This window comes from Hemicordylus capensis, chromosome 1, assembly GCF_027244095.1.
Source record: "Hemicordylus capensis ecotype Gifberg chromosome 1, rHemCap1.1.pri, whole genome shotgun sequence".
Taxonomy (NCBI): domain Eukaryota; kingdom Metazoa; phylum Chordata; class Lepidosauria; order Squamata; family Cordylidae; genus Hemicordylus; species Hemicordylus capensis.
This window is the reverse complement of record NC_069657.1, coordinates 243,719,100-243,742,810: the sequence shown is the minus strand read 5'-3', so window position 1 is coordinate 243,742,810 and position 23,711 is coordinate 243,719,100. Positions and strand designations below refer to the sequence as shown.

At 42.9% G+C, this 23,711-nt stretch overlaps 1 protein-coding gene across 1 annotated transcript; it reads right to left on the bottom strand.

Annotated features, from left to right (window-relative positions):
• Window positions 1–2,296: 2,296 nt before the first annotated feature.
• SPATS1 (spermatogenesis associated serine rich 1) lies at window positions 2,297–21,752 on the bottom strand. Its single transcript, XM_053284093.1, has 7 exons — window positions 21,524–21,752; window positions 20,834–20,999; window positions 20,613–20,740; window positions 18,544–18,705; window positions 13,699–13,825; window positions 9,631–9,693; window positions 2,297–2,732 (listed from the first exon to the last, which is right to left on the bottom strand). The coding sequence occupies exons 1-7, from the start codon at window positions 21,591–21,593 to the stop codon at window positions 2,582–2,584; spliced, it is 867 nt and encodes a 288-aa protein (XP_053140068.1). The 5' UTR covers window positions 21,594–21,752; the 3' UTR covers window positions 2,297–2,581.
• Between the last annotated feature and the right edge of the window lie 1,959 nt (window positions 21,753–23,711).

Below are 23,711 nucleotides of genomic sequence, written 5' to 3'. Positions count from 1 at the left end.
GCACAAGATTGCCCGTAGGCACAAGACTGCTAGCTCTCTGTCCAGTAGCCTCATTCTTTATAGTTGTATTTTCTTTGATCTATTCAAATCTCATCTTTTCCTGTGTCCCAAAAGGTGACAACTTGCTGCTACCTTCTGGATAATGTATTTTAATTATTCAGGATATTGGCCAGTCCAGAGAGATCTGAATCTCATCTTCTGTAAACTCTGCGCTTAGGAAGGGGCGGGGGGACATTGCCTAAAGCAAATCTGCATCTCTGAGCTACAAATGGCATCTTCCCCGATTTGCCAGTCTGACCCCAAAAGGTGCTAAAGTATTAGTAAAGTAAGAATTATAGTCTATAGGTGTTTTCTTTGTATGCATCTACCTATGTTGAATTTCTATAGAGAGCAATTGAGTTAACCATTGACAAGGATTAACACTGACTTCTTGCAACAGGAGAGGGGAGATCAGCCTCTGGCCTCTTCCATAGGCATTATCTGATAGTGAGTCACATTTTAGCATTTGGATAGTTCGGCCTGGCTTCGAATACCCATTTCACAATACAATGCTGGATTGCCTCCTCCTTCACAGAGCAGTTGAGAACTAGTATGTCAATTCACCCTGAGCCCAGGCATTAATTGAACTCTTAATATAAAATGAAATCAGACATAGTCCTGAATTCCACATACTTCTGAGTTGGTACCTTTAAGTCTAAGGTTGGGGTACATACACGTGCCCGTTACACTACTACTTTTAGAGATGGGCATGAACCTAGGTTCATGCCCTGGTTTGAAGCCGAAAGAGTTCAGGTTGCCACCAAACCAGTTTGGTGGTTCAAATGCAGAGCTGGGGGGGAGGGGGCGATGGTGGCGGTGGTGGAGATGAGTGGGACCTTTACAAGTGAGTACAGCAGATTCTTACCTGCTCACCCACTGCTCCACACAAGTTCCTGCTGGTGTCCATGCATGTATGGAGGCCATGTGCATGCCAGCACCACGTGTGGGTTGTTGGGGAAAGCGCAGCAGCAGCAGCAAGAAGCTGCATGGAGCCATGGGAAAACAGGTAAGGACCTGCTGTACTCATTTTTAAAGGGTCCACTCACTGCTCACTCCCCCCCCCCCAGCACCACACGCAAACTATGGAACCAGTTCAGTGGCAAGCTGGAACGGTTCAGCTTCAAACTGTGGCATGAAGCTCAGTTTGTGCAATTCTCTACTACTTTTCCCCTAGCAAGGCTCAATGCAATGCCCTCTGTGATGCTGGAAGGATTTCTCAAAGGCATCCTGGTTGCACAGAGACACTTTCCCTGTGATTCTGGCAATATTGAGTCTCTGTCACTTATGCTGCTTTACTGTAACCTTCTACAAGAGAGTAATGCCACTGCTGCTGCCTCAGTTAAGAGTACTACCTCGACAATCTGATGATCATCTTTTACTCACCTGTCAAGATGGGAATAATGTTGATACTACTATGAAAGTTGCCAGATTTAAAATATTAGCTGACACCCAGACTAACACTTTACACACACTATGGGGGAGGGGCTATTTTTGCCAGTCTCCCCTTCCCATGAAGCCCATTGAGCCTGAGAAAAGTACACCCCCAAGTGTTCCCCCACATGTTCAGCAGCTCCTTCCCCTTTTAGCTGCGCCGCTTGCCCACATGATCTGCTGTGACAAGTGGTGCTGCAATCTGGAGCCAGCAAGAGTGAGGCCCGGCCTCCAGGAATCCCACAATGCACTGTGCTGCTCACATGGTGCATTAATGCTAGTTGCCAGGACACTCCTTATCCCAGCTGTATGGCTGAGCTGACTGCTGGATAGGGCTGAGAGAGACTCCTACCTGTAACCTTGGAGAAGCCACTGCTAGTCTGTGTAGACAATACTGAGCTAGATGGACCAATGATCCGACTTGGATAAGGCAATTTCCTATGTTCCTCTGAGAGAAGCAGGTCTTCCATCATTTGCACTGGGATATGGAGATGTTAAGCAACAGTGGGATCCCTCTTCTAGTACTCAGAAAAGATTCCTGCTGTTTCTTACCTTTTCAAAAATGGCAGTGGAAATGAGATCTCTAGTGAGGAGATTTGTGTGGTGCTGAGTGTCCTGCTTGTCAAAGGGCTGGGCGGCACTCACCATTGGCAAGTGGATCTGTAGATCCTGTTACGTAAATGGTTAGGGGACTACTGTCTGGTAAAATGAATAAGGCTACCGTGGCCTTCAGGGCAGACCCACAGTCACTAGCTTATTACCAACAAAATCCACTAATAATTAATTAATTTTTTCATCATCAACAAAGTATGAATAAATGCAGTCCTTCCTCTACAAGATCTTTATTGAATTTTAAAAGGCCAGTTTCAAGAAAGTAACAGAGTTTACAAATAAACTGTGTTAAGCTTCCTGAAGAAAAAGAGGAAAATCTGATCTATTCAGCATCGCTGAACTAATGGCACAGTAATAGAAGTTTGGTGCATATGTAGCTTCTACAAATTGTTCAAAAGTGCCAATTGCTTTTGGGAAAGAAGTTGTTACCAGGTATATTCACAGATAAGTTACACCTTATGACATGATGCATAGAGTATGGCTCTTGAGCAAAAGCCGCCTAAAGCTGTTGCAAAGTTAGTTTTCTGGCCAGCCCAGTTGCAAGTAAAGATTGCAGCAAAGATGGAGAAGGTTTCCATAGGTCCAGATTTTTCACTTCCATCTTTTCCCTCTCTAATTCTTGCTGTTTCTCCTTCAAGCGGAAAGGCACACTAAGGGTAGTAGGAGCAGGATGGGAGAGAAAATAAAATAAAAGAAGCTGAATGCAGAGCAGCTTTCTAGATGTTCAACCAACAGCACTGCCGTTCTAAGTATATTTATTCAGAAATAAGTTCTACTGAATTCATTGGGTCTAAGTCTAGTAAGCTGAATCCTCCAATATCCCACAATGCACTGCATGAGTAGCAGTGGAGTTCCGTGTTGCCAGGCCACTCCTTCCACCCTGCTTTATGGAAGCTTGGGCTGCCAGCCTCACAAGCTTCTACACAACTGGACAGTGAGGTAGGAGGGTGCGTGTGCACTCACTTTTAGCCCGGGTGCAAAACCCAGGCTACCAGCAGAGGAATGCCAGGATTGGGAATGATCCGGGTGATTCTCACAACCAGCCCTACCTAAGTAGGGCAGTGCTAGCCTAGTTAGGGCTGGTTGTGAGAATGACCTCTCTGTCTTTTAAAGTAGATATGTATTGATTATCACTTTAAAGTCCATAAGGATCAGCAGATTATGATAGAATATTGAAGGAAATTAAACAGACTAAATTGAAATCTGAATTATTGTTCAAAGATTCTAACCCCAAATTTTGCCATTTTAAAACTTATTTTATTTAGTAAAGAAACAAGTGTGAAAGAGGGAACTGATGAGTCAGTGGAGACCGAAGGGTGGATTTTTATCGCCTCTACATTTGGATTTGTCACACCACAACCAGGGCCTAGGTTCAAATCACACTGCAATCAAATCACACCACAGCCACACTGGCAGGGATGGGCTTACAGCTTCAGTTCCCCACATATAAAATGGACACTGTTATGTGTATAACCATATGCATGTACGTAGAGGAAACTGAATGGAATCTGTGCAAGACCCTCAATGACAAGCAGAGCTGAAAGACAAGTTTTAAAAGTCTGGGTGATTTTGTACTAACATGCAAACAAACATTTCTATTTCATGTTAATAAGCATGCAATATGATCCATATGGTCCATATATTTAACTTAATCAAAAGGTTTTCAGTTCTACTTCGTATCATCCTGAATTCCCTGTGGATACTTTCATTTCATATTCTCTTTCTGTTGAACTGCAAAAGGGTCTAGTCACCACAGGAGGGAGTTAGTGCTACACTATGTAGCTACTAACTTGCTTTCAAGATTATGGAAAATTAAAAAACAAGCAAGAAGAACAAAATCCTTTTGCCCAATTCTCATGATCACTGCAGTCATAGGTTAAATGCTGGTTACAGAAATTAATGTACACGTGAGAAACCAAAGCGAAAAATGCCAGAGCGGAAATCTCAGATTCACTACGGGACACAAACCCATGTCTTAGCTTGGCGAAGCCAGGACACCTGGTGACCATGAAGACCTGGACCCTCACTATTCTCAGGTACCTGCATGTACCACACCCTCACCTGCACACCACCCATAGACACACCCGCAACAGATGTTCTAGCCTGCAGAATACACTCCACAGCCTGCTCACCTTTGCCGCCACTCTGCCAGGCAACAATGCATGTCACACTCACCTGCACCACCCAGTAACACCGTCCTGAGCATAGTGCCACCCCTGCCATACAACTGCATGACTCTGCTGCATTAACATCAAGGCAGGGCAAGCAGTTCCACAGTCAAGTATGGGTAGTATTAAGCCTGGGACTGAACCGAAAGACAGCTCATTTTGGGATGGTGCCTTCTAGCCTCCCTCTTCCACAAGTCCTCCTTTTCTGTGCCACTTTTGTTCTATTTACCAACAGTAGTGGAAACCACAGCATCCGTCCAAAAATTTGGCCCACCGTTTTGTGATACTAGCAACTAGTGCATTATCCCACTAGTTAACAAACTGATGAGGACGAGGCACAAAGAGAAGCCCAGTTTTCGATGTGGCATTCTCCTCCATGCTCACGCATGCCAGAGAACAATGGGACTCCCAAAAAGCTTTCCCCCTCTTGCCTTCTACCACCTTCACTTGTCACAGCAGCTAAGGGAAGTGTTTCTCACCTTCCTGTCCTCTTGCATGGCACTCCTCCCCAGCCCCCCAACAGCGCACTCACTACAACGAGATACAGCTGGCACAGTGATGTCTCAGGTGTTGTGGGGTCCTTTGTTTTGCCTATTCCCACCCAGGGTGTGTGACAGGGTTGCCCGATTGCTCTGGCTGGCTGGCTGGCTCATACTGGACTACCCTTCCCAATGCCCAAAAGGACAGAGGTAGAGCATGCAGGAGGGCCCTTGGTGCATGCTTTGCCTCCCCTTCTTGCAGGGGTTGTGCAAGGGTCACTGCTGGGATTGCCACATGTAAGGAGGCACTGTAAGGAGAACTCAGGATCCTAGTGAAGATCCCACTTGTGTGCTCAGCAATGCTGCTCTCAATCTCAGCTTGCTGCAATCTGCCATTGCTTTGATCATGAGAATCCACCCTTTCTGTTTTCTGCACTCAAGTTTATCAAGAGGACTGTTTTCCACATAAAACATTGCCCTGTCTCTGAGCGTTCTCTTCTGAATTTTTCCATGTCTCTTATTCCGTTTCTGTTATAGCTGTCTCCACTTCTGAGAAATTTCCCTGTGGTCATTTCACACAAGATAAAAATACCTGCACAGAAGTAATTCATGTGCAGGAATTGTGTGAATCCGGCATGTCGTTCTTCACATATGATTAAGGGAAATAAGATTTATTTATGTATTTATGTATTCGATTTCTATACCGCCCTTCCAAAAATGACTCAGGGCAGTTTACACAGAGAAATAACAAACAAATAAGATGGATCCCTGTCTCCAAAGGGCTCACAATCTAAAAAGCAACATCATAGACACCAGCCACAGTCACTGGGGGTACTGTGCTGGAGGTGGACAGGACCACTTACTCTCCCCCTGCTAAATCAAGAGAACTGCCACATTAAAAGGTGCCTCTTTGCCCAGTTAGCAGGGGTATGCTAAGATGGCAATAAGTTGTGCTCTTCCAAGCATGAGTTCACTCATCCTCCCACAGACTTCCGTCACCCTTCCAGCGGAAATCCATGCTCTGTTCAGATGCCAAGCAGGTCCTCATGCAATTGTCCCAGCGATACCTTCTGGCCAAACTCTTGTTTTCTAAGAACTGATTACTTCTTCTCAGGCAAATGGCTCCTGGCTGGCAAGTGGCATGGTGAAAATCGCACAAAGAGGACCCTGCTCCGAATCTGAACAGAGCGTGAATTTGCACTGGAAAGGATGAAGAAAGCCTGCCGGAGTCTGTGGTGGGCAAGTAAACTCACGCTTGGAATAGTGCTGCTTACTGTCATCTGGAAGAGCTTCAAGACTCTATATTTCACATCATGGTTGCCGATTGCCTTCACCAGTTGTGGCTTCCTGCCTTTTGTATATAGCAAGGCAGCAAAATAGACATATGCATTCAGCACATATGGGAGTCACAGAATTTCCTGCCTAGAAAATCTTGTATGAAGAAGCCTTCTGGCATACTGTATATAATCACAACTCAGGGTAAACTGTCTCAGGATAAACTGTCACAGAGTGGATTATGCCTTAGGGAACCATTTATCATAGAGCTCCCCAAGGATGTCAACAGTTTGCTTTTGTTAACAGCACAGGGTCCACAGAGTTCAATGCAGTCAAGATCCCATTGCACTCTGAACAGCACAAAATAGAGTCAACCGTTCAGAATCAACACTAATGTGCTGAGGGAGCTCCATTCAGTTCAATTTGGGCCACAGTCAGACATTGTCAAAGCACAATCAAGCAAAGCCACTCATCCCAGAACAAGCTGTTGCAGAAATAAATGCCTTCTCCAAGCTTAAAGAGCTATTGCAACCATAAAAAACCAAGCTAAAAATAGGGGATAAGCACAAATGCTGGACTTTGGCTGTTAAAACATGACACTGATCACTTGAAGAGGCCATACTTATTACACGTGTATCCCAGTTACCATCTAAAGAGCTCACCCTGGAAGTAAAGCTAGGCTGGGTGATAAAAACTCCCCCATGGCCACGGAGGGAACTCTATGTCCAAGCAGGGATTTGTTGCAGAACAATTGTTTTGCTCAGATTTGGCTTTCAGGAGCCATTGGCAAGACATTTTGAGGCATTTGCAGGTCTACGGCCTGGATGAGAGTAAAAGATTTGGAGCTGGGGTTTGGACGAGAAGACCACCAAGCTGCCTTCCAACTCTATAATTCCGTGAATCACTTGCAAACAGCAAGAGCGCTTATTGCAAACATGAAATAGGAGTTCATGAGAAAGAGGGAAGGCAGAAACAGCATTAACACGGAACAGCTAGTTGTTTCTCACTCAGAAAGACAAACTAGAAAGATGGCTGTCATGATTGTTAAAAGAGACACACATCCTTATAGAGGAACATGGAAGATGGGAGTTTGTAGAGGATCTTGGAGGCTTGAGAGGGTAGAGAAGAGCAAGCGAGCAAAAGGGAGTTTCACCAGAAGCTGTGGGGAAATGGTATCCATGTGGATGCCATTGACTTCTTCAATGTATCCAATGTGGCTACATTGACTTCTTCAATCATGACATTCTTCAACCATGGCTGCTGTGGCCTTCATGTAACTGAATCCCTAACTTATCACAATAGCGATCTTCCTTTACTTTTGTCTGTGATCATGTTGGGGCATATGTGTCCATGTGAGGCACACAAAGAATGTTATATATTTTTTTCTCTGTCTTTAACAAAGGCGTATCAGCCAGAAATTCAACAGGTGCAGCTCTTCCATGTGAAGAACCTTGCACTTTTTGCATTTCAGCCTTGATAAAGACACAGAGCTATTCTCATAGAAAAAATAAGACAACCCCAGATTAAACATGAGACAAACACTTGGCAAGAGCCTAGTCCCAGTCTCTTGGTTGGGACCATGTAGCCACTCTACAAATTTATGGAACCAGATACACCTCAGGAGAGAGATGATAAAGGAATGCTAAAGGTTCCCACAAAATTGCTCCAAGACAAAGTTCTAGGAGATTCCAAATGAGGATACGGCGCAGGTACAATCCCCATACTTGTGACTGCACAGGTGACCACTCAAAAAACATCATTGGCAGGTAAGCAACTTGCTTTTCAGATGATAGTGCCCAATGTATGAGGAGGAGTCTGCACTGCAGGTCTTTCTCCCCACCCAACATGCCATTCCATCTCTGAAGTCACATATGATATGGACCATCTGAACTGCCCCAAACTGCACAGTTAAAATACTACTTCCAAGCAGTACTTTAAGTGCACATTTAGGGGCAGTATGGGCAATTCACCAACCACCTGCCTAGGCAGAGACCAGCCCCATTAAAATGTTTAGGCATTATCAATGTTTCACATTCACTTCTAATAGGAAAACTCACCAGGAAGTTAAAAAAAAAAAGATCCTAGTAAATTTTCTGTGATTATTTGTTCTTTTAAATGCAATTTCCCATATGGTATAGAGACAGTACCTTCAGAAAATACATTCTATACGGTAACCATCAAGCAACTGCTGTCACATGAAGAATCAGCTGATCTAACTGGGAGAGGAGAGCTGGTCTTGTGATAGCAAGCATTAGTTGTCCCCTTAGCTAAGCAGGGTCTGCCCCGGTTGCATATGAATTCGGGACTTGATGTGTGAGCACTCTAAGATATTCCCCCTTAGGGGATGGAGCCACTCTGGGAAATGCATCTAGGTTCCAAGTTCCCTGCCTGGCTTCTCCAAGATAGGGCTGAGAGAGATTCCTGCCTGCAACTTTGGAGAAGCTACTGCCAGTCTGTGTAGACAATACTGAGCTAGATGGACCTATGGTCTGACTCAGTGTATGGCAGCTTCCTAAGTTCCTAACTGTAGCAGAACAGCTACAGCATTTTAAATCCCATCTTATGCTGTGGCCGGATGCCAGAGATGATGACTCTCCAATGTGACTGAGGTCACCCTGTGATGAGATTGTTATAAGCAGTACCATGCCACAAAGAGCCCCTGGTGGCACAGTGGTAAAACTGCTGCCCTGTAACCAGAAGGTTACAAGTTTGATCCTGACCAAGGGGCTCAAGGTTGACTCAGCCTTACATCCTTCCGAGGTCAGTAAAATGAGTACCCAGAATGTTGGGGGGCAATATGCTAAATCATTGTAAACCGCTTAGAGAGCTCCAGCTATAAAGCGGTATATAAATGTAAGTGCTATTGCTATTGCTATAAAGTGTTGATCTATGTGGTTCACTCTCCATTCCAGCATCTATTACATATTTTAAAGAATTTGTTCATATGTTTGTGCAGAACAAAGTCATACTTAATTTTTTTTTTGTAGTTTTAAAAAGAAATTCTGAATATCATGCTTCCCGATTACCCACAGATACTTAATTTTGCATAAACAATCCTGCCACTTAAATTAGCCGAATGCACTACTTTTCCCACAAGATTATGCTCAGGGAAAGGTTTAATATTTTTAATTAGAAATTTAAAATTTTCAGAAGAAATTCTGAATATAATCATCATATTTTAACTGTTATTGTTCTCAACAGATTTTTCACACTCAATAATCAGATCAATAATTCCAAAATGACATCATGCCCAAGAAAAGCACATCTTTCTCAGATTCAAAGTAACTATGATTTAAGTTTACCATTTATGGTCATTATTAAATAGAATGGATACAAATTTTAAACTATTCTTTTACTTTCCTTTTACGAACACACTAATAAAAATTCTATTACACTTATTTAATTTCTTGAACTTCCCTACAAGTGTAATCTACACAAAATGTCAATGATGGGCCTCACCTAATAGTATGGCATATTTATAAGAACAAATAATCACACCAAAAAATCATATAGCTTCAAAGCCCACTAGGAGTATAAATTCAGGACACAAACAAAACAATACAAACGGCAGAACAAATATGAATACTAAGATACTAATGTTATTAAATAAAATACAAGATACATACCTAGGAACTCCTGGCAAGCGCTGGAGAGGAATAAATGTATCAGTTTTCTTTTTATACACAGCACTATATAAAAACAAGAAAAAAAGAGTCATAAAGGCATCACGCTGACTTTTCATACAAATACATCGCTTTGTTTCCAAGTGGATTTCTAATATCTACACTATGCAACTGCAAATGCATTCTACTGTGAAATGCTGCTATGTGATGTGGAGGTCTTTTGATAATAATCCACATTTCTTATTCCATACCATATAAAGGACATGGAACTGATTTTTAGTGACAACAAATAATAGAATAATAGAACCTTCCTCTGATCTCTTTAGAGCTATTGCCTTTTTGAGGTTTTGTTGTGATTATTTTGGCTTTAGCTCCAGTTCATCAAATCACATACATGAAAGAGGACTGTTAAGCTCCTATTTGCATCTCTTCCCCCCACCCACCCTGCAGCTCTCTCTAAATATATATACAGCACATCCCTAACAAAAGGGTATAGAGATATGTTCCTAGGTGCTTATGCACATGCTTAGTAAAGCTGCACAGTCTATTTTTACAGACATGAACATATAGCAGAATGACCCAAACACTGCACTTTATTAAAGAAACAAATATTAGTGAGAAGATTCCTATTTTCTCGTACCCCAGTGAATAGTCTATATGGATGACCATTTACATTCTACCAGAGACTGGAAGTTGATAAAATTAAGACTTGGTGAGATTTATTTCTTTAAAATATTATATAATATATATTATATATTATTATATTCTATAAAATATTTATAAACCTGCCTTTCCAAATGATGTCCAAGGCAGTCTGATACAGATGATGACCAAGCAGTCAGAGACAAGCCACCTTAGCTAAGAGTTTTGTCATCAGTATTGGCAAAACTCAGTATTTTGCCAATATAGGCAAATTATTTTTAGAGCTCCATACTTTGGAGCTCCATACTGTTTTGCTGGGACTCCACATCACACATTCCTGAAAATATATGACACCATCTTTATCTGTGAACCATGTGTACAATTGTGTTAATATTTATTTATTTATTACATTTAAATCCTTCTCTTCCTCCAAGGAGCCCAGAGCAGTGTACTACGTACTTAAGTTTCTCCTCACAATAACCCTGTGAAGTAGATTCGGCTGAGAGAGAAGTGACTGGCCCAGAGTCACCCAGCAAGTCTCATGGCAGAATGGGGATTTGAACTCGGGTCTCCCCAGTCCTAGTCCAGCACTCTATCAATCACAAGTCACCAGCAGGGAAGGCTCCATTATTTAGAAGCCCCTAGTCCACAGACTTTTCTTCAGGACTTAATCCTGTCCCATTGGCCTCAGTTTGCACTATTCTTTCATCTCATCCCTCCCTCTCACCTTCTAGTAGACACTAGGTATTCAATATTGGCTCAAACTATATAAAGGACCAAAGAATGGAGGAGTGCCAGTTTCTACTGCAGTGCATGGACTCAGATCTCATCCATAAGTATGATTCACTCATGCCATTTCACATATTACACAAGAAACAGGGGGGGAAGAATCATTTAGCTTTTCTGCTTAAAAACTAACTAGGACTTCCCCTTGCACATGTTATGTAAGTAGCTTTCTCTTTGAATATAGACCAGTAGCAACAAGTGCTCAAAATGTATCCCTCCTCTGTTTTCCCAGACTTTGGATTGCTTTGAGAGGTGTTGTACCTTTTTCATTACCACCTGGGAAAATGTTACAGACAACTGGCTTACCACCAAGTGCTGGTATGCTGACCCCACTCAGTGACCACTTGGTAAATGACCATCGTTGTGTCCCTGAAGACTGCAAGCTTAAACCAATGTGGTCATAAAGCCTTAGGGAGCTTGTGTAGCATCAGGGGCGTACCAAGGTTGAAGTGAGCCCAGAGACAAGGTTTTAAAATCCCCCCCCCCCCGAAGCTCAGCTCATGAAATAAAGAAATCTTGAATGAGGCTGAATAGTGGTAACAAAAAGCATAGTGAAATGTGTGCGTGTGTGTGATGTTCTATGGTGACACATGTATGTATGTGTGTGTGTGTGTGTGTGTGTGTGTGTGTGTGTGTGTGTGTGTATCCATCCTATGTGTCACAATAGAACATGCTAAAAATTTTTTTAAGGTTTTGTAAATTGTGGACGATGCAAGACATTTAACGGTACTAGAGAAAGACATCCTGTTCTGGTAGCTCCAGGTCTTAACACTCACATCAATTTCAGAGGATGATGAATACAACTGAAGGAAGCCCGGGCGGATGCATGGCTGGGGGAGTCAGTCATGTGACTTGCCTCTGGGGGCCCCCCCAAGGCAGTGGGCCCCCAGACAACTGTCTGCTCTTGCCCGATTATAGTTACGCCCCTGTGTAGCATAGTGCCTAAGAGACCGAGCTATAAACCTAAGTTTCTGTAGTTCAAATCTCACCTCTACTGTGAGCAAATTAGATGGCTTTAGGAAGCCTCGCAACCTCAGCTCCCATCTAAAACATGGGGATAATAACACTTCCCTTATAGGGTTGTTGAGAGGATTGCAACAAGATAATGCATGTGAAGCACTTTAAGTAGCCAAAAGGGATATACAAATACTACCTACTATTACTTCTTGGACGTAGGTCCTATTATACTGAGACTTATTTCCAAGAAACCAATTTTAGAATCAGAATATAAGGACTGGCTATAGTCCCTCGCTCCAGGGGTGTAGCTATAATTGAGCAGATGGGTTCAAAGTACCCGAGCTCCTGAGGGCCCCCCAGCTCCACCCCTCCCTATTTTCTTCATTATCTCCCTCACTCTGAGGGGCCACTGGCAGGGGCGGATTAACCTTTTGCCACCTATAGGCAAAAAGGCTTTTGCCACCCTTAAAAAAAAAGTACTTAAAAAAAAAAAGTCCCCCTCCTGCCTCCTTCATTTTCTTTCAAAGCCGCAACTACGGCAATAGTGCTGCAGTCCAGAGCTACAGACTCTAGACTCCATAGCTCTGCTGCAGTCTATAGCAGAGTGAGAGGCGGAGCCTCAGCCTGCCTGCGTGCAATCACTTAAGAGGTGGCGAGGAGGGAGGAGTTAAGCTCACCGCTCAGAGTGGCGGGCTTCTAAAGGTAAAAAATAGGGGGAACTCTCCCCTCCTCACCCCTGCCTACCCTCCCTGAAGCTAGCCGCCACCACCACGCCCTATCCAGCAGGTGGTCGTTAGGCAATTAACTTCCCCTTAACCACCTGGTCACTCCCCTTCCCAGTCCCCACAGCAGCTACATCATGCATTTTTTAAATTAAAAAAGTGAAGGATGAGGACTTTCCTCTCACTCCCCCTCCCCACAGCTATTGCCACAGCCACAGCTTTGAAAGAAAATGAAGGAAGCAGGAGGGGGACTATCCTTTCACACACCCCCACTGCTTCCGACAGAGGCAGAGGCACAGCAAAATTTGAGGAGCCGCCGCTCCTCAAATTTTGCCACCACAGCAATTTAATGCAGACAATGGAGGCTAACTCTCCATCCTGCTCAGCAAGTTCCCTCAGGCAACTCCCAGCCAAATTGGATGCTATCATGCCCCAGTGAAGTGCATACAATCATCTGATTCCTCCACCTGCAGGCAGAGGCTCACAACCTCAGTGAGAACAAAGCCAAAAGTCTGGGCCTATTCCCCATGGCTCCTGGCCCATCATTTCCTGCCTTCAAGTCTTCCCTTATCCAGTTCCTTCTTGCTCCTCCTGATTATTTTGTGTGTCAGTGTTGGGTATGATTCAAACTTCAAAGGTCCCCCACGGATATGAACCAAAGCTACTGGGTTGATGTGCTTTTGGAGGCAGATTTATAGGAAATGCTGTTGCCAGATTTGGCTTTTTTAAAGCCAAATTTTGGGTTGCGGCCCATTTGACTCACGAGTATACCCCTGAGGTTCTGGCCTCACTCACATTTTGGAGAGAGGGAGAAAAAACATTCCCCTTCAAAGAGTTTCCATATCTTCATATAATCCAGCACATTTAGGTTTCATCAAATTAAAGATAAGCATTTCATACTTACAAAAGAGGCATAGCAACTTAATTTGAAAGGAGTTTGTAACACCCAAATATAAGAACTTGCCTCCCAAAATTTACTGGTGCCATTGCTGATCCTAGTTTGTAGAAGTCTGTACTTTGCTCTGGACAAGCATATGGGTGGTCACCAGGTGTCACCAATGGAATGCCATTTCTGGAATCAATTTCAGTTGCTATGAAAGATATGACCAAATAAACAATTCTGTCATAAGCGCATTTGAATTGTGTAAAAATATACATATGCACGTGCACACGAGCACACACACACTCTCTCTCTCTCTTCTATGGAGTGAGAAGTCCTTCCTTAAAACATGGGGTCTCATGCATGTACGACTCCAAAACTGTGAAACATTAATGTCCAAATATGCATGTGACTATGTACTCACTTGCTTAAAATTTAAGTAAAATTTCTTGCTATGCCAGACACATACACTCTTGAAATGATAATGGAACATGCCTGCTTGTTGCAGGACTAATTGCATGTAAAATGGCCATCATGCCGCTACTGATTCATGACTGAGGCCCACCAGAGAGCAGAAGCTATTCTATGCATGTGTCCCAACAAGAAACAAACCAAAACATCAGCAGTTCCACTCTTGTGGCACTGCAAGGTAGCAGTTATGGTTAGTTAAAGGAAGAAGTTGTCCTCATCATGAATACATGCTTATCCCTTTCCAGGAGATTGAATGTCAATAATCATCTAGACAAATTATTCCTTCTAAATCCAATTGCAGTTTTTACACTAGAATTCCATACACCATAGTGCAGTTTCAGCCAAAAATCTTCAATGGCTACGAAGTATTGTTAATAGAATTATGATTGTTGCAGGGTGGGGGCGCGTTAATATAAGATTAATACTTAGAATGTTCTTATTTGGATGAACCTCACATTATTGTCATTTTGACTAAAAAGCTAATTATTAATTGGTCTATGTTTTCAAAGATTAGATGCAAACACCAGATCTAAATTGGATTTTAGTGTTCTTTACGCATTCTTAAAATAGAATCCAATATTGTTAATTGCTCTTCAATGCATAAATAAAGCTTAATTGTCCATGTAAAATGACACTGTCACATTTAATTATGGAAAATATAAGGAATCCTTAGTTCACAATTTAATCCTTTTAAATATGTGGAAGTATTCTAGGCTGTATGTGAAACTGAGCATACATTAGCAAAACTCAACATTTGGTTTTTTTCTGAAGAGGGTGTCTGAGTTAGGATTAGAAACTCACGGCTCTGTGCACACTTGTACAGTATAGTGAGCGACAGCTGAGGTTGTCTCTCTGTGTAGTGAAGGTTCTCAAGTACAGGAATAGCTTTGCCCACCCAGACTGACTTCTTAACGAGGAGGACGATAAAGGCTTCCTTTCAGGCAAGGCCTTTTCATAGTAATGATGGTCTTTTCTGGCTTTTGGCTAGTTCCTGGGCTCCTGGCTAATAACCGGCAAGGTCCCCTCAATTTGACCGGGAAATGGATAATCAGCTACAAGTATATTATGAGAATTCTTGAGGGAAAACTTGTTTTTTTCTGAAAGTGCTAGCCTTGACTGTTAATTTTGACTGCATTGTATTGAATCAGTTGAAAATCTCAAATGTTTCAGTTTAAGTCTTGAGACACCAACCGCTGCATAGGCAAAGTTGGAGAAACACTCAAATATGTTTTGGTGCTCCAGGTACTAGTGGGCATGCCCAGCACCACTACCAAGCCTCAAACAAACACAGTACAACACCAGAGCTTGTTTAACCAAACTCCTGAAAGCTTTTTAACCAAAGTAATTGACAGCAAAATGACTTTTATTACAGGCTCTGCTAGCTATCCCCCTTGCCTATGCTAACATAACCTCTTTAGATTATAGTTCTCACATTTAAAAACCTCAACATCTTGGGCCCAAGGTATCTGAATGAGTGCCTTCTCCCCTATGAACTTGACCACACACCAAGATCATCTTTGGAGACCCTTCTCTGTCCTCCGATGGAGCAACTGGGGAGGAGGTTTTCTTGGTTGTGGTGCCCCAGTTTTGGAACACCTTCCTAAAATGGTGGCTGAGTTTTTTCGGTTTTATTTCATTGCCGTGCCTTTAGGTCTTTTACTTCCCTTTGCTGTTTTTGTTATTGTTTTAATTCTATGTCTTATTATTTTATTTGTAATATGTTTACTTATTTATTAGGTGCTCTTGGCATAGTGATACTACAGAGAAGAATATACATCAAAGAAAGAAAGAATGAACAAAATCCCATGAAGAAATAAGGCCCTGTAATGGAAGATTGGTTCTACTATGGGCGACCTGATATCAATGGGCAAGCCTTGATATCAGTGCCAGTCGATGACATTTTGCTGCCTGAAGTGGTGCACTGATTCTGCCCCCAGCCCATTAGAGTGGTTAAAGAGTTGCACATTCCTCTTTAGGGACACTTTAGAATTATAGACTATTACTTTCCTCAAGCCCACTATGCATTCTATGGGTAAAAGTGAATAAAGTGATTGTGAAAATAGAACAGAGGGTTATTAATCTATAATAACAAACAGGTCAGCTCTACTTCCCACTTTGCATTTGAGTTCCTAAGAAGCTGCTAAACCACAATATCAAGCATGACTAAGGTCTGGTAGCAGTGTTGGTTCATTGTAACAATATTCACAGGACCAGTACATTAATACCTGAATTGAATCAAAACATTTTAACCATGCTATATGTAGGTTTTTAGGTGACACAGAGTTCTGCCTCAGGCTGGACATTCAAGGAAGATGAAAAAATGGAAACATAGATCTTTCTTTTCAAATTGGTTTGCTTCTTTATCCCAGAATTTCCCTGTGCTCCATTCCACCTGCTTTGTTTGTTTACTCTGCAATAGGTTGTCCAACACTGATATTTATAATCCAAAAGTATTTAATCTTTCATTTAAAAATAAGCCTCTGTACAACACAGCCTCTGACTCTTCCATTGAAGAGGAGGCTTCTGCATCTGATAGCGGAATATTTGCCACCTTAAAATATTCTGTCCCATGAGCATGGATTTACTGAAATTATACAGTTAGAAGCAACTGCATCTGTGCATTGAGCATTTCAAGACAGAAGGCCTTATTAACCAGAGTTTCAACAAACAGGGATGTTCAACACATGGGTTGCAACCTGCCCTCAGGAGGATCTCAATAGTGTCACCACTGGCATTTTGTTTTAAGAGAAGAACAACCCCGACCAGCTTTTGATAGCAACATAGAAGGGTTTTTGGTAGAAGGAGAGCACAACCTGGACTTAGAACGGGGGTGGGAGACAAAACCCATTTATTCAAGGCATATGCAAAATCATGCTTTCCAGACTGAGCTGTAGAAAAACTTTTAGAGAGATGTTTGATTTGTCTTACTTTCAAGCATCTTGGGGTACGCAAATTTATATTCTAAACTAGTAATTAAATAATTTTCACAATTACATGTACTCCCGGTTCCATGGCTCTGCCCTGCCAGAGGGCTATGGGGATTAATCTTTGTGAAAACTAATGCGTACATATTAATGATTGCAGCTTCATTTTATGCTTTGAAATTATCCTTCTTCCCTAGTAAAGGTAAAGTGTGCCATCAAGTCAGTGTCGACTCCGGGTGACCACAGAGCCCTGTGGTTGACTTTAGGAGAATACAGGAGGGGTTTACCATTGCCATGTCCCACACAGTATGAGATGATGCCTTTCAGCATCTTTCTATATCACTGCTGCCTGATAGAAGTGTTTCCCATAGTCTGGGAAACATACCAGCAGGGATTCGAACCAGCAACCTCATTTCCCCACTGCACCATTATTTCCCCACTGCACCATTTCCCACTGAGGGACCATTTCCCACCGAGGGACCATTTCCCACCATTTCCCAGGGTCATTTCCCCACTGCACCCTTAGGTGGCTTCTCTTCCCTAGTACTAATCAAATAGCTAGTCAGATCTGACTATCTGCCAATGTCACCAAGTGAAACTAGATTAGAACCTCACCCTGAAATTAACTTTGCTAACCTTCACTGACATCACAAAGCCTGTGGTGATGTTACTACTAGGGAGGGGACTAATTTTTTAAGCAAAAAGCCTCCAAAATGGTGCTGGTTGCAAAAGGTACTGAGGCTGCAGCAGGGAAACAAACAGGACTGATCCGGCACAAAAGCAGTATGCTTTGGGGAAATATTTTATGCAAAAATGCTTGCCCAAAATGATTTCCCCCCCCACAAATACTTAAACATTATTATTATTATTATTATTATTATTATTATATTTATATTTATATCCCGCTCTTCCTCCAAGGAGCCCAGAGCGGTGTACTACATACTTTTCTCTTTCACAACAACCCTGTGAAGTAGGTTAGGCTGAGAGAGAAGTGACTGGCCCAAAGTCACCCAGCTAGTTTCATGGCTGAATGGGGATTTGAACTCCGGTCTCCCCGATCCTAGTCCAGCACTGTAGCCACTACACCACACTGGCTCTCATACATGCATGTGAAAACATGCATTTTCACAAAGAATATACAAAATGGAAACCTTTCCAATAATATTTAAAATCATCAATATGAGTAAATTATTCAATAATATTAGAACAGCAATGATAAGCAAATTGAAATATGGTTTTAAGAAAAGCTTGGGAGAATACAGGAGAACAATGCATTTGGCACAGCCCTCTTAATTTCAGAGCTTTGGAGGCAAGGGAGGTGGTTACAGATACTGATAAAATATTGATCATCTGTTCCTTTGAAAATCTAAAAATGGATATAATCAAATGTGGCTATAATGATATACCTGTATTCTGATATGTATAGCAAATCTGTATACCAACATGTAACAATAAGAACCTAGTTCCGAGAACCCACAGTGCTTTTAAGATGTTGAGATTAAGAATCATAATCAAACAGTGTTGGGGGTGTTACCGTATTTCTTCTTCCCTGTACACATTTCCAGTGTTCTTTCAGATGCTGTGGTTCTGGTTCGTAGGTGAACACCATCAAAGATGCACTTCTTTCCAGTATGATAAATGCAATTACCAGAACCTGGGTAAAATGTCCATTCGATGTCGGAGTAGTCATTAGTTCCTTTAAGAGAAACAAAAAAGCAAAAGAAAACTGGAGAGTGAAATCATGAGGAGGCTGAGCTTTCAAAGTCCTCCTCTAAGACCTCTGTATCAAACAAAGTTTGTGTCTTTGGAAGCCCCCACTGCGGAACTAAAGGGATTGTAACAAGGACAATACACTCAAGTCCCCAGTGCAGGATTTCTATCTATGCATTTCTTTACCAACACATGGGAGGGGGTCACAGTTCAGTGGTACAGGACATCCTTTTCATGCTGCAGAAGGTCACATGCTCAACTCCTGGCATCTCCCTCTAGGGATATGCACGGACATGTTCGGGAGGATGGGGGGTGGTTTCTTTAAGGTGCAGGAAGGGTGCTCTTACCTCCCCCACTGCATTTTCCCCTTCAGTGCTCTCCCCAAAATCACTGCTGCAGGGCTGCAGCGTACTTCCTTGCAGCCCTGGTCAGCGTCCTACTGGAAGTGACCGACGCATGTCCCACTTCCAGTAAGCTGTTGACCGGAGCTGCAAGGAGGTACACAGGGGAGAGTGCTGGAGGGGGAAATGAGGCGGGGGAGATAAGAGCACCCTCCCTGCACCAAGAAACCCCCCTGGCCTCTGAACCAGCTCGAACACTGGACATCTGGACCAGTTTGGTGGTCCATAAAAAGACTGCTGAACCAGTTCATGCACATCCCTATCTGCCACTCAAAAACAGACCATCTCCCCTGACTGAGCCCCGAGAAAGCTGCTGCCCGTCATATGCTGAGCTAGCTGGACCACTGATCTGATTCACCATATAGCAGGTTCACATGTTCATGCCACTCTTCAGTCGTCTACTTTTACTTAGTTACTATTTTGGTATATGCCACCCTCACTCCACGGAGCTCAGCTTCACAACAACTCTGTAAGATAGTTAGTTTACAATGGATATTTAGAAAAAGCTGGTAATCTATAAACTGGCTGACAAATGGTGTGGAAATTTTTTATCACGTATCTGCATCCAAAAAGAAATCTAAGGAAGCGGGAAAGTGATAAAATGTCATCATAACTATCAGTTTGCTAACTGGTAGGCCTGTGCATGATCAGAAATAACATATTGGATCCAATCCGATAAATATCGGTCTCGAGTCTTTTGACCCTTCAAAATATTGGCATCAGATTTCTGATCAGAAATCTGATAATTACTGGGGGAAATCCCCATAGAAATCTATGGGTTTTTTAATTGACCAAAAAAAAAAGGCTAGATAGAGAGCTCTGAAATTTGGCACACACATAGCAGAGGATGGAAGGACTCTGTATACTTAATTTCAAATAAATTAGTCTATCCATTGATTTTTAATTGATTTTTGAAAGTACTGTAACCCAGAAATTGTATTCACATCCGAGAATCACAGCAAAAAGACCTGGAGGCACTGTTCCCTCTAATAAGGATTACCAGATGTTGTTGACTACAACTCCCACAATTCACAGCCAAAGGCCACTGTAGCTGGGGGTGCTGTGAGTTGTAGTAAACAACATCTGGGAATCCCTGTTAGAAGGAACAGTGCCTGGAGGGTGGGGAAAGCAGCCAAGAGGCAAAATATGTGAAGTCATTGAATTTACTGAACCAATTCCTTTTGCTAGCAGAGTAAAACTGCTGCAGTCATGGCAGAACTGTTCTCTTTTGCTGAAGGAGCAGCTTTGTGAAATCAGAAAGCTTGCCAGGCCATTTCCCACACAGGGCTTTAGCTCACATCTCCTCTGGAATGGTGGAGATGTGCATTCACATATTGGCCAGATTTACCCCGAATTCCCTGTGAGCTATCAGGGAGCACTTCACACAGGATTCAGGTTCAGAAGTCTGTGTAATAAAGCAACATTCATTTGATACTGTACAGCAAAGCTACTGCCAATATTTGATTGAGAGTATTTCTGAAACTTTACTCACGTGGAGAAGACTTCAGCATTCTGATATTAATTAATTTGTCTGTTTCTTTTACTAATTTTGTTTCAGACAGAGGAGCATTAGAATGGTGAAGAGAAGCTGAGGAACTCGATTTCAAGTGAGAGTCCTGCCTGAAAAGGACAAAATGGAGGGATGCGGTCATCTGCTTATTGACAATCAGAAGAAAGAAATAGCAACTGAACTTGAAAGGAACTGGCACGTACTCTGAAGGATCAGACTTCTTGGAGAGTTTACTCGGTGTGTCTGGCGGGTTTTTATTGTCATTATGCTGTAGGGATTCGAAGGTTGAACCTTGTTCTTGAAGTGCATTGGAATCTGTTGTGCAGTTGTTTTGCTCTAGAACACAAGGAGGCACTTTGCTCGGAGATCCTGCAATATATTACAGTTAGTGGTTTCTTTTGAAGAGTGATGAGGTTGCCTGGAGACATGGCAAAGCACTGTCCATTTCTGGCCTGGCAGCATCCCAATATTATCTCTTACAAGTAAGGGAACTCCTCTTGTGGCACATGAGCATAGATCCCTTTTACCCTGAACTGTCCAGTTGTTTGATTTAAAAGGTAAATATGCCAAATTTCCTTTCATGAATTCTGCTACCCATATGGGAAGCCATCTAGTTCTGCCTACATAACTCCAGACGGGTAGGTGGGCTGCCTAAATCAACTCGGGTTTAGTGATCCTGCTTGGTAATTGGTAATCAAATACAGCGGTTAACCAATTAAAAGATAAGTCACTGATGGCCTCAATAGAATAGAAATTGAATGAATGAATGAATGAATGAATGAATGAATGAATATGTTTGGGCTTAAGCCTTGGTGGTTCCATTTGTTCCCTACTGGAAGTGCATATATCTGTCTATTTATGATCCTTTGGAAGTGCTTTCTAAGCAACCTTACCAGTCTCATTATCCTCAGAAGACATGAAGGGGGAGACTGAGCTTTCTTCTGCTTTCAATATGCTGCCCATTTTCTTGGCATTCAAAAATTCAGCTTTAACCCCAGGGGGCACTGTGTTACAACCACAACACTGCTGGCACTAGGCGCATTTGACTCTAGGTTGCAGAGCCCAGTGGTCTTCACAAGGTGGCGTTTCAGTACTAAGCACTGTCATCTGGACCAGCTGTTCTGTTGTCCCATGGGTGCCAAGGAAACAGAAGTCAGCGGGAGTTAGCAAACAAAGGGAGGAGGGAATTCTGATCTGATGTGTCTGTCTGGTCCCTGCTTAGATTCTGCAGAAATGTTCCTGATCTTCAATAAACACTTGGATTCGACTTTGTTTCAACAAATACCCTGCAAAATATAGATATAGCTAATAACTGGATGCAATATTCACAAAAAGAGGTGGTCAGATTATTATTGCTGTTGTTTTATTAAAGAAGTATTTATATACCACTTTTCAACAACAATGAAAATATAAGATGAACACACACACGGGAGACACCAACAGCCACCACTGGAGGAAGGCTATGATCGACTGAATAGAGAAAGTTGCTCTTCCCCTGCTAAATACAAAGAAGCCACCTCTTGAAAGCTTGCCTCTTGCCCAGTTAGCACACAGGGGCACTCAGGCACTCAAGGCCAAGGCTCCACAGTGCTAAGACAGTCAGCCCAGTCCTGCCAGTGGCACTCCACCTGTCAAAGGCACTCCACCAACATCTACCAGTGTTGCCCCCCTCCATGCTGTCTGCAGCAGATCAGCTTCAACTCCTCCCACCGATCATCGTCATTCATCTGCTGCTGCTCCAGAACGGAATCCAGCAGTGTTGCAAGCTGTGGCTGAACTCCACAGCCCTTTAGCCACAATGCAATTCCCATTGCTCCACTCTGGGCTGCAACGGGCCTCCATTCACCCCACACTGAAAAGAGCAGGCACCACTCTCGTCCATCTGGCTTCCTCACACGCAGCTTAGCAACTGCGGCCCACTCAGGCAGCAGAAGAGGAATCAAAGCAAAGATATATGAGATTATGCCAGAGTCTAGCCATGGACACTAGTCCACTACATGGAGTCTAGTCCAAAAACTGCACCTAGTAAGCTTAGATATGGAAATACAGTTGACCATCAACTTCCATGGCTGTTTCCCAGAACTGCATTGATACAGTCCAAAAGCCCCAGTCTGGGTCAACCAAAATGACATTTTGACTGGTCCTAATAAATATATTACCAAATTGAGGTCTTTAGATTTTTCTCTTCAAAAAGACCAACACAGCTACTAAAATGTAGGTTGATATAGATCACTCATGATGCATCAGTGCAAATGCCACATACTGAGATACCTCTGTCTGGTTGATGACTGTAATAAAGATTCCATTCCATGCCATACTGAGTCACCAATAGTTCCTCCCCCCACACACAGAGGCTCCATTATCCTACTCTGTAATGACCATAGCTATACATCCCATGAATTTGTCAGTACCCTTTCTGTAAATGTTATCTAAAGCCACCTAATGGTGCAGTGGGGAAATGACTTGCCAATAGAGCAAGAGGTTGCTGGTTCAAATCCCCGCTGGTATGTTTCCCAGACGATGGGAAACAAACACCCATATTCGGCGGCAGCAATATAGGAAGATGCTGAAAGGCATCATCTCATACTGCACGGGAGATGGCAATGGTAAACCCCTTCTGTATTCTACCAAAGAAAAAACACAAGGCTCTGTGGGCTCCAGGAGTTGACACAACTTTACTTTACTTTAAATGTTATCTAAGCCATTGGCCCTCACCATACCCCACCTGGTTTTTGGTGGCACACTCTCTCTGGACATCAAGGCTCCATTAGGTCCCATGATAGGCCTAACTCCCCCCAATGGGTTACCACCCTACTGCAAAAGCCACTCAAGCCAGTGGTCAGATCAGCGTTTAGCCTTCAGATGCACACTGTCCATGAACATACAGACTGCAGTAAGCTACCATGTCTAATAGGTACCAACATCCTATCCCCATGAAAGTCCCCAAAAGTCCTGTTTCAAAAGTTGTCAGCCCTCACCCAAGCTCTGGACATTTGGAGGTACATTGCCCTTGAACCTGGGAGTATAACCACACCACCACCACCACCACCACCACCACAGGCCCCTTTCCATGAATCTAAC

Excerpts from the sequence above, each read along its gene's own strand:
- SPATS1 (XM_053284093.1), bottom strand. The coding sequence starts at position 21,593 with ATGGGCAGCATATTGAAAGCAGAAGAAAGCTCAGTCTCCCCCTTCATG. Across the intron at positions 20,741-20,833 it reads AAGAAGTCTGATCCTTCAGA|GCAGGACTCTCACTTGAAAT; the intron begins GTACGTGCCAGT and ends TGTCCTTTTCAG. Across the intron at positions 2,733-9,630 it reads CGCTTGCCAGGAGTTCCTAG|TGTGCCTTTCCGCTTGAAGG; the intron begins GTATGTATCTTG and ends TACTACCCTTAG.